We start from the raw sequence: 12,205 nt of genomic DNA on the forward strand, positions 1-12,205 counted from the left end.
GAGGCGGAATAGGCGATCGAGATAACTGTCATGCTACTGACCAACGACAAGCTCGATATGACAAACTCCGCTAAACCTCAATCAACCGTTCAAATGAAACTCATCTGATTAACCACATCAGAAAAAGACAATCAGATGCACCGAATGCATTGAATGGAGAAGGGAGCACTATCATCTAATTCTATAGCGTTAATACTCCAGAAATTTCTTATTCATGATTCCTGGTTTCTTCGGACACAGTTTTAGCCGAATTTTAATCAGCTTTCAATGCCTTGAATCTAAAATTGTAATAAGAGAATTCACAAGACCAGAAATTCCTTTTAATACTAAAGCCCAAAAGCATATAAACAAAAATGAAAGGAGATAACACAAGGACTTTTACAAGCTGAGTATGATTTAAAGCCATAATTACATCTAATACGCTTATTCAAGCAGAATCAACTAGGGAACATATGGTTCAAAAAGCGTTACACAAGGATTTGGATCATACTGCAAGATATCTGCAGCACGTTCAAACTCCTCCCTTAAAACTTTTATGGTATGCTTGTCCACCACTCTACCCAGATCATGAGATGTCTCAAAGGGATCCTCTATGCATATCAAATGACGATCATTCCCAACTCTTCTTGTCCAGTCCTTTTCCTGTTTACTGCCAAATTAAGAATTGAGGAACAGTAGGCCAATCAGCAAAGGCTTAGATGATTTCATCTTCAAATGTCTCAATTATGAGAAAAATAGCTATATCATTCCAAACTATGAAACAAATAATCAGGAGGTTCACATCTCCTCCCAACATTGCGAATTTTCGTGTGTTGAGGGATTTGCAATTTTCAACTTCATCAAGCCAGAAGGCATGTCCATATTATGCTATAAATAAACATAGACCTCATTCAAAATCGAGGAACTGAACTTCTTTACCAAGTTCACCTAAGTTCATAAAAGACAAATACTTGGGCAGGCCCTTAGGAAAGTGTTCTCCAATCCTAGCCCAATGCGCCAAACCAAAAATTTTTGCAGGATGGAGCCAGCAGGTCCCTGAGCCTATGGCTAGATATAGGATTAACCATGGCATAAAATATCTTGTGATCTAGCAAACAGAACTCCTAATAAAGACACCAGACTTTTTTATCACCTGATTATGCTTCCTGTGCGAACCGATACAACAGCATTCACATAATCATGACGATACGCCCAATAATTGAAAAAAGCCCAGACCAGTTGAGCAATTGGTTCCCTGTTACGAGATCCAAAACCTTGAAGTTTTTCCACTCGATCAAAATAAGCACATTTGATGTCATCTACAGTGACCGAGTATGTTGGCTCCATTTCCTGAAAGTCAGCAAGGCATGAATACTTCGTGTGGAAGCAAAACACATTACACTGAATGGCATTAAGAAAGAGTGAGAGAGGTGAAAGAAAAACAAAAAACATTTACACCACAAGAGACTTGAGCAGTAGAAGAATCAAGACTAAGATTGTAACTTGTAAGCACTGCAAAATTGCGACAAGAGCATCCCTGAAACCTTCTCGGCCATATAAGTTCACTTAATTGAAATAAATTACAAACATAAATTGAAATTCTTAATGATTAAGCAAAAGCTGAACAATTGGCTGAACTCCGCTGCTATGACCTAATAACTTGCAAAAAGAGCCAATGCTTGTGAACAAGATGTTTTCTTTTCAAAATCTTTGCTTAATGGGGGACTTTATTCATTAAATGGAAGGATAATGCCACAACATATCAATCCCATTAGTTAGTAAAATTAGTATTTTATTTTAATTGCTCCTCAATTTTAATGACATTAAAGCAATATTAGTGCGTTCTTCACACCCTCAACCCCTTGGAAACAAGTATCTGGCTAGACAGTAGAGACATGGTAATAAGAATTAGAGGGGTTAAGAATAGATGTCGACTTTTTTGAGGTGTTCAAGACTATGACGATAAAGCATGCCTATAAAACATCTAATTAAGAATAGAAAAATTGGAATGCAGACCTGTAAGCATGGAAGAATAGCAGGTCTCCGCTGCTGTAAAAAATGAATGCACATTAAAACATACCTGAAAAGAAAGAAATATTAGCTAACCAGTTTATTATGAAAAGAATCAGATACTTACAATCCATCATAACAGGTAACCTTATATTTCAACTTTGGGAACACAAGTATAGTTCTCAAAAAATGACTTACGCATAGCTAGATAGAGTTCCCTGATAAGTTTCATTAACTCCTCTTGATTTCGCCCAATGTTTCACTATAAAAGCCAACTGCCTTAACCTCACATCAATTTGTGCATAATCCCATAGAAGCTTGGTATTTACAACAGCCAAAACATTGTTAATGCATATGTCACAGGAGATTCCAGTCACTGGATCCATAAGTTTTACTATGGGAACCCTAGCCCGTGGTAATGCCTGTAGAAGAAATCTTGGATTAAGGACTCAAAAAGAAGGGCATGCAAAACTCAACCAAAAGAAAGAATTCCAAGGTAAGTAAACCTGGATTAATGTTTCTTCTAAAAAACAAAAGACTGGAATTTCTGATGAAATTGCAAATCGCATTTCTGCAATGAACTATATATGGAGCAAACATTTTCTTACATATTCAAACCTTTCTTTTTTTTTTTTTTTTGGTTGTTTCTCTCTTCCAAGTAATGCTATGAGTGACCAATTAGCCAAGGCTGATCTCCATTTCAGAGAAATGCCTTGTAATTAGTTCTAGAGTACAAGAGTTTTAATAAGGACGAATTTTGGAAGTCAGTCCTAAAAATGATTATTGCTGCTTCACCTCAAAGTGATCAAAGGTCTCACATTCCAAATCAACAGATCTGGAGATGCAACTATACAGATACAAAGCTCCAAAACCTCATAAGTAAATGTAATCTCATAAAGACAATTCATCTCATAACAAATAAAATTTATAAATGCATAGATTAAAAAAAATGGGGGAATAAAAAGGTTTTACCCTCTCAAGCCACCCTAGGGTTGACATAATACAGAGCTAGTAGTTTGTAGATCACCTAAAGTGATAGCCAGTTGTGGAATATTTCCTTTTCCAATATAGTGCTAGCTTTCAATCATTAGGTTGCAGAATGAAACTCTTCATCTAGTATCTCATATACACTATAAATGAAAAACAAGAATAACACACATATTTAACACCTGCACAATAAATTTGCACACTCCTCAATTTACACGTTTACTTGACACTGAACTATAGGAGATTTGGTTGTCATTACTTTCAGTCAAATAATAAACCATTCTCCCCATTTTTCTTCACACATTTTTGGGCAACTCCAAAAAAATACATAGTAACTAAAATTCTCATAAGTTAGTCCAGTCAACTTATATATGGTTGACAGAGCAATAATTATAGAAGTGAACCCCAATGATGGAATAGACTTAACTGAGGAACTAAAATAGTAAACAACAATATAACTGGAAACAAAAGCCAAATAATCGACATTTTCAACCATGCTTCCTTCTAAATTTTAAAGAGTTAGCTGCGTAATACAAATGTGTCAGCCTTCTGATAAATCTCAACATCTAAATTTTAAACCAAGGCAATGTTTGATCTGCGTTTTCTGACTGCTATATAAACTAAAATGTGATGATTTAATGAAGTGGTGTGAAGTGTGGATATTTGCAACTTGTTTCTGTAAATAAATATTTTATTGTATCAATTCCAAATTTACTATCATATAAAAGGTAAAATAATCCAACTCACCTGCACATTCTGTAGGTTATCAGACTGCAATATATCTGCCAACTTTAACAACACTTCTGACTTGTTAATATTTGCATCCTCAATGGCAAGGCAAACATCAATATCACTCTTCAAAACCCCAAATGAATTGGCACATGAACCATAAAGATACAATTTAGCTTGAGGCCATTCCCTGTTCACTAGTTTCTCCAATACTGCTAACAATTGCTTCTGTTTTGCCTTCTCTTCCTGTGGCAATACTAATGACTCATAAATTTCAATAAAAGAAGCATTTAGTCTATCAATGTCTCTGCGACATTCCATCTGCCTTTTAAGAATTCTCATCCTTTGGCTAAGCATCCGTTGTCCCCTGTTATCTAACCTAGACTCCTGGTCATAAAAAACAAAGAGAATCCAAAAATTTTCAAAATATATTCCTTTACAATAAAATAAAAGGGCAATAATTAATTTCCATTTCATTAAGAATCGCCTGATCACATAGATCATTTTTTAACTGGTTAAAAACTAAACAAATTTCACAAGGAAACTCCTAGGAGGTTCACTTGAATATAGTTCATAGACACAAAAGTTTGGAACTTCAAAAGTGTGAAACAAGCAAATAGAAGGGAACAGAATTGACCTTCTCACGAGAATGCCGATTTTGCTTCCTGTCATTCTTACCATCAGATTCACCCTCAAGTAATAAAGAATCGACGAGTTCTTCACCAACATCATCCAATTCGTGACCTTCATCCTTCCCATCTTCAATCATTCCAGCCTCCATGTTTAACAAAGGCTCTTCAACGTCGGATGCTGAAACAGAATGGAGATTGCTCCCTGCAGGTGGCCCTGGGTGATCAAGCTGTCCAGTGAGTCCCAAATCTCGTGAACTATTACCATCCTTTAGACTCTTACCTTCACTACTCATAAACGCATTCGTATTACTCAATTCACCGTGATTCCCCTTGTTCAAAGTGTGGTCTCTCTCTCTCCTATGCCCATAATTCCAATTCCCTCCCCCTCCTCCTCCACCCCTTGGTTTACTTGAAAACCCTGGAGGTGGCTTTCGAGTTTCCTGCGACCTGTAACCCCCTCCATGGAGCTGCTTTCCCCAAACGCCGCCTGCTCTCTGGTCCTGTTCACGCAAATCAATTTTTTTTGGATTCGAGCTAAATTGTGGATCGAATTTTGGATTCCTTTCCAATCCGTTCAAGTTTCTGATCTCCAATCCTACTTCCAGCTCCTTTGCTGCACTGAGCTTTGAATTTACATCTAATAAACCCTCAGCGGGTTGGATATCACTGCGAAACGAGCCAAACTGTAGCTTTTGCTCCAGTTGCTGCTTGTGATGTACAAGATTATGAATTGTATTATTAACTCTGACGTCGGCAGTTAAAAACCCTAATCTCTGAACATCATCACCCAGGACTCCTTGTTGATTTGCTTGCAATTGGATTCCCTGAGAAGGCCAAGGGTTTTGGGGGAACCCGAGGAAACCAGGCAGTACAGGAGGAGGAGCAGAAAGATTGTGCGGCCAAGGAGGAGTAAGAATATCACGGCCGTTTGATTGCCAGAGAGGCGGCGCGAAAGGGATACTAGGGCCCACTGCTGCAACAGCAGGATCGAGAGCGAGAGGTTGAGGTTGTTGTTGCTGCTGCTGCTGCTGCTGCTGCTGCTGCAGCTGTAAATATTGTTGTGCAGGTGGCGGCGGAGTAATTGAGATGGGAATGGGGCGTTGAGGCTGTGATGGTGGTGTTGGTGATGGCGTTTGGAGCTGTTGATTAGGCCTTTGAAGCAATGAGAGCAGAAATTCTCCGCCATTCGCCACCGGCTGCATCGATGGGGCGTCACCTCCACCACCGGTCATAATAGTGGGTTTGGGTGAGGTTTTAGATTGAATCGAAGGGAAACAGAGAAGACGCGGTGAGAGTTTAACAGCGAATTGAGTTTATTATTTGTCCACTCTCCAAAGACTATTGGTTTGGATTTGGAGTATCGAATTCAGACCAAAATTTCTCTCATTTCTAGTCATCATGTAGGATTTGAAAATCCGAATGGTACGATGTTATTTTGACGGCATCAGAGGGGTGCGTAGTGTGATGGAGTATTGTACATGACTACAGGGTAATGACTTGCAGGAGTCCTAGGTAATTTCCTGTAATGTAACTTAAAGCCTAAGTAGAGCGCTAAGAATTCCCAAGTTTTTGTTTGGGCTGCAATATAATATTCCATTTCATGGCAGCTAGTGGACAGCAAATTTATTGTAATAAGTCCACTTATTCGTATAACTTATAAAAATATCAATTAGAAGGTAGTAAATTTTAGAGTTTAAGTTTAGCGAATACATTTATAAAACCATTAATTTATCTGAAAACATAATAAAAACTATTACACTAAAAAAAATCATGATAATTTGTTTTTTTTTTTTTTTTGAAATGGAATGTTAAATTGTTATATTCATTTGTTAGAGTTATTTACATCTATTTGTTATAACATATATGTCAATTAAATTAATTTAACTCCAAATAATTAAAATTAAATTATAGTGCAAACAACCGTCATTGACCTTCCGCTACTACTCCGGGCAAGAGGGAGCGAGGCCATTCAACCCCTGAACCCAACCGTAGGTTCAGGCTTGTGCACAGAGCTCCTCCACTGCGATCCAAATCTGACATCGTGTGGGAACTTAATCTCAGCCTTCAAGTCCTTTCATTGGAACCATTAAAGAAACATAGTCGAATTATTGAACTCAAAAGGCAAAATTTCATTTTATGGTCTGAGTTTTCGATACTTGAACCCAAATTGAAACTTCACAAGGGTATAGGCTGAATCTATTATAAGAGAAAAAGGACTGCAAATGATCGGGTAAAAAGAAAAATTAACATGATAAGTTTGCTTCAATTTACTTTCAGAAATACGTTATTTCTAAACATCAATTACACATTGGATGTTTAGTCTGAAATGGCTTTTTTTTTTTTTTCTCAAAAACAATAACTGGGAGTGATCTATACTGTTTATGGTAAAATTATCCAAAGAGAACCATAGCTGCATGTTCTGCAATTATATACTTTCCGTAACAAAATGTAGCATGGATTGGCTAGTTGGCTAAAACTAGATAATTAAAATTGATTAGCTATTAATAAAGTCTTTAACCAAATTGTCAAGGGCAACAGCCCGTCGAGGATCCACAAGCTCTATCCTATGGAAACCAATCTCGTCGAACTGAGCTTCAACCTGTATGCCATGTCTCAGCAACATCTTTACAAATTCCTGTTGCCTGTCTATCAATGGATTCAAACCAAAACCGATCACTAAGCAACGCTGCAGCGCTCCAAGCTTCATCTGATGTGGCCCTTCCAACAACGGATTACAAAACCGATGGTCTCGATCCATCCCTTTGGGCAACGCTAGTTCCCACATTAAATCCATTGCCGGCAACGGCAATATATGATCTGTTGCGTGCTGTATCTCCGATCCCGTCCTCTGTTTTCCTCCAAATATCGGCTGGTTTAATATAAGCCCATCAATTTTTAAAGGGTTCAAATCTACATCCATCGCACGCAACGCTACGTTAAACACAATATTCCCTCCACAGCCACAACCGTAAAGGAAACACCGTGAAAAGTCCCCATAATCTTTAACCCAGCGCTCACCGTCAGGATCCAAAGCCTGTTTCTTCAACCAGAGAAGTGCATCCATCGCGTCGTCGTACTGTGCAGGGAGCCTGTTCTCCGGGGCGAGACGATAATCCACAAGGAGCATAATAGCTGGGATGGAGCATGCCATATAGCTATTGCTCAGGTGAAGAGAAAAGTAGTTGGCGCGACACTGGATCCAAGAAGAGCCATGGAAGTAGAAGACTATAGGAAGACGGGTGGTGGTGTCAGATTTTTTGGGGTTCTTTAAGGTTAGTTTGGAGGAAAGGAAAATACGGAGGGAAGTTTTCTTTTCAGGGTCGAGAATGGCATCTTTGGAGGCGACGGCTTTGCCAGAGTTGGGATCGGGATCGGGGTTGGCAAGTGGGAGTTTAAGGAGACGAGTAACAGTGCCATCGGGGTTCAGCCGGATGTTGAGATGCTCGTAGGGATCGAACTTGGAGTATTCATAGCATCGTTGGAATGGATTTTGGGTGTTCATAGAATTTCTTTTTTAAATTAGGAATTGCTCAAACTTGAAGGTTTAATTTGTTTCTGTTTTGTTTCCTCTATTTCTGGGTTATATCAATGTTGAAAATCCATGCAGAATTGTGGATTTTTATCATCCACGCATTATCAAATGTTTAAGTTTAGTAAGGAAGATGTTGTTGACAATTTCAAAACCTTTTTCAGCTAACAAGAAAAAATGTCAACATTATCTGTGTCCGTTAACAAAATTATTGTTGATTTTTTTTTTTATAAGGGGCAAGAGTGAAATTTCAACATAAAATCTTTTAAGATTCAATTTAATATACTGACAGATGAGCTTAATGCATTCATCTATTTAAAGCAATCAACTAAATTTGACAATTAAAGTATTATAAATATTAAAATTATACTAATTAAAATCTCCAACTCACTATAATAGATTTTAATAAAATAACCACTTTATTTAATATAAGAACATATATTAAAAACCAAAAGTCTTTCATATTAAAAAATAAACAAATTAATTTGCAATTTTTGTGATACATGAATATGTAATTTATTAACTAGTCTACATTTTTTTAATCACTTCGTATACTAATTATTAGAATATAGGAGAAATATAAATTTTAAAGATATGAAAAATCACTATCAGCAATTTATGAAATATATATATATAAAAATAATTTTTAAACAGATTTGATTTATCATGAATCTAAAATATATGAACGTAAATATTGTATGATTTTATTTATCTATATTTATATATTATAGTTCGATATGAATAGATATAAATAAATTTTAAAATTTCTCATCATCTAAATAAATTTTAATTTCTCTTGATTTTCTACCATTTTGTATAATTTTGAAATAAATATAAGTAGTTGAGGAATGTAATTAATTCTTCGTCTTTCCCCTCCTTCCACTCCTTTACTTCATATTTCAACTAAAAGAGATAGAGATATAAATTTCCTTTTCTTTTCTCTCAATTCCTCTAAATCCAAACAAGAAGGTAAATGTAAAAGAAATGATATGAAATTTCATAAACCTTTCATAGACTGATACTCCGAAAAATCCAATCCATTAAAATGATTTTAATTATTAATAAAATATTATATATATTGTTGTGAAATTAGAATCACAAATTCTCATTATATAAATTCTACATTAATAAAAAATTTTCTTCTAAATTTATATTCGTTTAAAATATATACGATTAAAGCGTATCACATTTTATAAATAATAAAAATATCAGCTAACACTTTGTTTAAGTTTATAATCAAAATTAAAATTTTAAATTATAATTATTATATTTTAACCTTTTGAAACGATAAATTGTATGTAAATATGATCAAATTAATGGTTAAAAATTTATTTGCTATATAATTTCTTAAACATGAATAATTTAAGAAAGACATGAAGAGAGTCTTATCTCTCTTGCTCTAGCAAGCACATACACTATCAATAAAAACCTTAACATCATCAGAAAAAGATTTGGCTTTTGCAGGATCAAATAGCTCCACCGCATGAAAACCATCGTCGAGAAACGCCGCCTTCACTTTCACCCCCTTCGATTCAAGCTTCTTTGCGAACTCTTTCTGCTTATCGCTCAGTGGGTCCCCTCCGTACCCTCTAATATAACAGATGGGAAGCCGTCCGATCTTCTCATCGTTTGACCCTTCAACCATCGGATTGCAGTACTCATGATCGCGATCTACATCTTTAGGCAATGCAAGTGACCACATCAGATCATTGGCTGCCAATGGCAAGATCTTATCATCCATCAATCTCATCTCAGATTCTGTCCTCAAGACCCCACTAAAATAAGGAACGTTCATTATTAGCCCTCTGATTTTCATGGGCGAAAGATCCATATCTAATGCACATAACCCTGCATGGTAAACTATGTTGCCGCCTGCACTACTGCCCATCAAGAAACACTTTGAGAAATCTCCATGTTCTTTCAACCAAGGATCACAGCCTTGAGTCCCCAGCGCTTGATCCCGAACCCACTTGATAGCATCCATAGCGTCATCGTAGGCGGCCGGAAGGCGGTGTTCAGGACAGAGGCGATAATGGACGGACAAGATCAAAACTCGGAAATTGGATGCCATGTGATTGCAAGATTCATGGAAGATGACAGAGGAAGGAGTGTAGAGAATGAAGCCACCTCCATGGAAGTATATGATGATAGGGAGCTTGGTCTCCGGTGGGGCGTTGAGAGGGCGAAACATACGAATGTAGGTGTGATTGGTGGGGTTGAGTGGGATATCCTTGGAGAGAGCGAGTTGGGGTGAGCTGGAATCGGTGAGTTGTTTGTCCACAGGAGGTACTTCAGGGAAATATTCAGGGCTTCTGAAGAGAGAACCATCTGGGTTTCTAGAAATTTTGAGAAATGAGTAAGGATCCATAATAGAAGTAGGCGTTTGTTGATGCAGCATAGAAATGGAAAGCTTCTTTAATATAGAGCAGGCAGTTTATGTGTATGAGAAAAAATGGGATCTCTGTGGCTGGAAATGAATAAACGAAATGGTTGGGCAATTAATTCTTGGGTAGGTTTGATTCTGATATTCCTTAATTACAAAATGATTTTTCCCCTTTGTCAGACAAAAATAATCACAACAAAAAAACAGCGACGTAGGCAATTCGCGTGTGTGGCCTAGAATATTTAAGAGTATCCAGACAGACATGTTATTACCTCAAACTTTCTTACATTTTGTATTATCAAAATTCATCTGAATAAAAAATATAAGATAGAGGAATAATACAATCTAAAATTAAAAAAAAAAATAAATCAAATCAATCAAACAAACGATAACTACCAAATCAAATCACAAATGTAACTATCAAATCAAATCACAAATGTAATTAGTCCTAAACTAAAAACTTTAGAAATAGAGATGCCGACCGCTATAACAATTTTTTTACCAGATCATCACTGAAAACAGTCGAAGAAGCAGCACCGAGTTCAGTCAAATAACATACAACACAGAAATAATATTTAAGATACTGTTAAAAGGAAACAATAAGAGCTCATCATGAGAAGAAATGAATTATCAGCGTAAAAAATTCAATTTCAAAAACACACTCTTCAATAAAATGCAAGAATATCTTAAAAATGAACTATCATTAATTCTTTCACATACACAAATACTATAATAGAATTGATAAAATTCAAATTTCATCTATCAAAAGCTCCTCATTTGACAGATTTGTATCAGAAAAATTAAAAAAAAACACATCAAAGCAAAATATAAAATTATAAACAGTGACATTGTCAAAGCAAAAAAAAATTATCAACTGTAGAAATAAAACAAAACAAACGAAAGCAAAAAAATAAGAACAAATCCAAAATTTTTACCTTACAAATCGCAACCGCAGGCTAACATCCTCTTCCGCCGAAAACATCTCTCGGAAGCATCCGCTAAAAAAAATAATTTTTAAATAACAAAAGTGTAATAATACTTTTCTATTAATTTATCATATGAGAAAGAGTACAACATAGAGAAAAAGACCGCAATGAAGCGCGAGTGGGGATTATAATTATTCTTTTATATATGTGGAAATTCTATTTCTTAAAAATTTGATTTCTCTTTTCCGTTAAGCTTTTTTGTTTTTTTCCTCTGGTTTAATTTTAACTAAGAAAAGACCTGAAGGATGCAGCTTTTACATAAATGTGATTTTAAATTGATAACAATACAAGTTTTTCTTTAAATTGGAATTCTGCTATATTCTCGAGTTGATTATTATTTGTTTTTTTTTTCAATTATATTATTCCACAATTTTATATATTTTCAGTAATAATTAATATAAAAAATTTATTAACAATTGATAATTTAAATTTTATATATATCACTATAAAAAATATGTTTTATTTTCTCTCATAAATATATAACTAGTATACCAATATTTTTTAAATTATTTATTATTTAAATTCAAGTTAAACGATTGCTAAACATAACCTATATCTGCTCTTGAAACTGGGAACTGAAGAATTATGGCGTGAACCTTGGGAGTTTTTCTGAAACTCATCAATCTTTACAGATATTCAAAAGACGCTTCTGAATTTTGATGATAAAATACAGGAGTAATTAACAGCCAAGGGAAAAACTGAACTGTGTCTCGTCAGCGTCCTTGCATGCGATGTAGGATATAGGATATACAACCTCGTCCATTAGCAAGAAAAAATTAAAAAAGGGCAAACCAAATTGATAGGATCAGGGATGTTACGGAATCAAACTTTTTGGTTAGCACGTAAGTAGTAGTTCTCAATTCTCATTCAAGGGAAAGAGTTATAAGCATCACAAGCCAAACTTTTTTAATGAAACAGTTGAAGCATATTGTCGACTGGTGATTGTGACAGATTTCAAGTAACGTCATAA

At 35.5% G+C, this 12,205-nt stretch overlaps 3 protein-coding genes across 3 annotated transcripts; all 3 read right to left on the reverse strand.

Annotated features, from left to right (window-relative positions):
• Positions 1–304: 304 nt before the first annotated feature.
• Positions 305–5,824, reverse strand: LOC110614752 (UTP:RNA uridylyltransferase 1). Its single transcript, XM_021756404.2, has 6 exons — positions 4,343–5,824; positions 3,724–4,092; positions 2,188–2,411; positions 1,996–2,059; positions 1,133–1,329; positions 305–649 (listed from the first exon to the last, which is right to left on the reverse strand). The coding sequence occupies exons 1-6, from the start codon at positions 5,567–5,569 to the stop codon at positions 442–444; spliced, it is 2,289 nt and encodes a 762-aa protein (XP_021612096.1). The 5' UTR covers positions 5,570–5,824; the 3' UTR covers positions 305–441.
• Positions 5,825–6,268: 444 nt separating this feature from the next.
• LOC110616163 (probable carboxylesterase 9) lies at positions 6,269–8,147 on the reverse strand. Its single transcript, XM_021758506.2, has one exon. The coding sequence runs from the start codon at positions 7,837–7,839 to the stop codon at positions 6,832–6,834; it is 1,008 nt and encodes a 335-aa protein (XP_021614198.1). The 5' UTR covers positions 7,840–8,147; the 3' UTR covers positions 6,269–6,831.
• Positions 8,148–9,158: 1,011 nt separating this feature from the next.
• Positions 9,159–10,608, reverse strand: LOC110615079 (probable carboxylesterase 8). Its single transcript, XM_021756785.2, has one exon. It carries the CDS (start codon positions 10,262–10,264, stop codon positions 9,266–9,268), a length of 999 nt encoding a protein of 332 aa, XP_021612477.2. The 5' UTR covers positions 10,265–10,608; the 3' UTR covers positions 9,159–9,265.
• Between the last annotated feature and the right edge of the window lie 1,597 nt (positions 10,609–12,205).

This window comes from Manihot esculenta, chromosome 5 (genome assembly GCF_001659605.2).
Source record: "Manihot esculenta cultivar AM560-2 chromosome 5, M.esculenta_v8, whole genome shotgun sequence".
Classification (NCBI taxonomy): domain Eukaryota; kingdom Viridiplantae; phylum Streptophyta; class Magnoliopsida; order Malpighiales; family Euphorbiaceae; genus Manihot; species Manihot esculenta.

Excerpts from the sequence above, each read along its gene's own strand:
- LOC110616163 (XM_021758506.2), bottom strand. The coding sequence starts at position 7,839 with ATGAACACCCAAAATCCATTCCAACGATGCTATGAATACTCCAAGTTC.
- LOC110614752 (XM_021756404.2), bottom strand. The coding sequence starts at position 5,569 with ATGACCGGTGGTGGAGGTGACGCCCCATCGATGCAGCCGGTGGCGAAT. Across the intron at positions 1,330-1,995 it reads CTATTCTTCCATGCTTACAG|GAAATGGAGCCAACATACTC; the intron begins GTCTGCATTCCA and ends GCTGACTTTCAG. Across the intron at positions 650-1,132 it reads CGCACAGGAAGCATAATCAG|TAAACAGGAAAAGGACTGGA; the intron begins GTGATAAAAAAG and ends TTAATTTGGCAG.
- LOC110615079 (XM_021756785.2), bottom strand. The coding sequence starts at position 10,264 with ATGCTGCATCAACAAACGCCTACTTCTATTATGGATCCTTACTCATTT.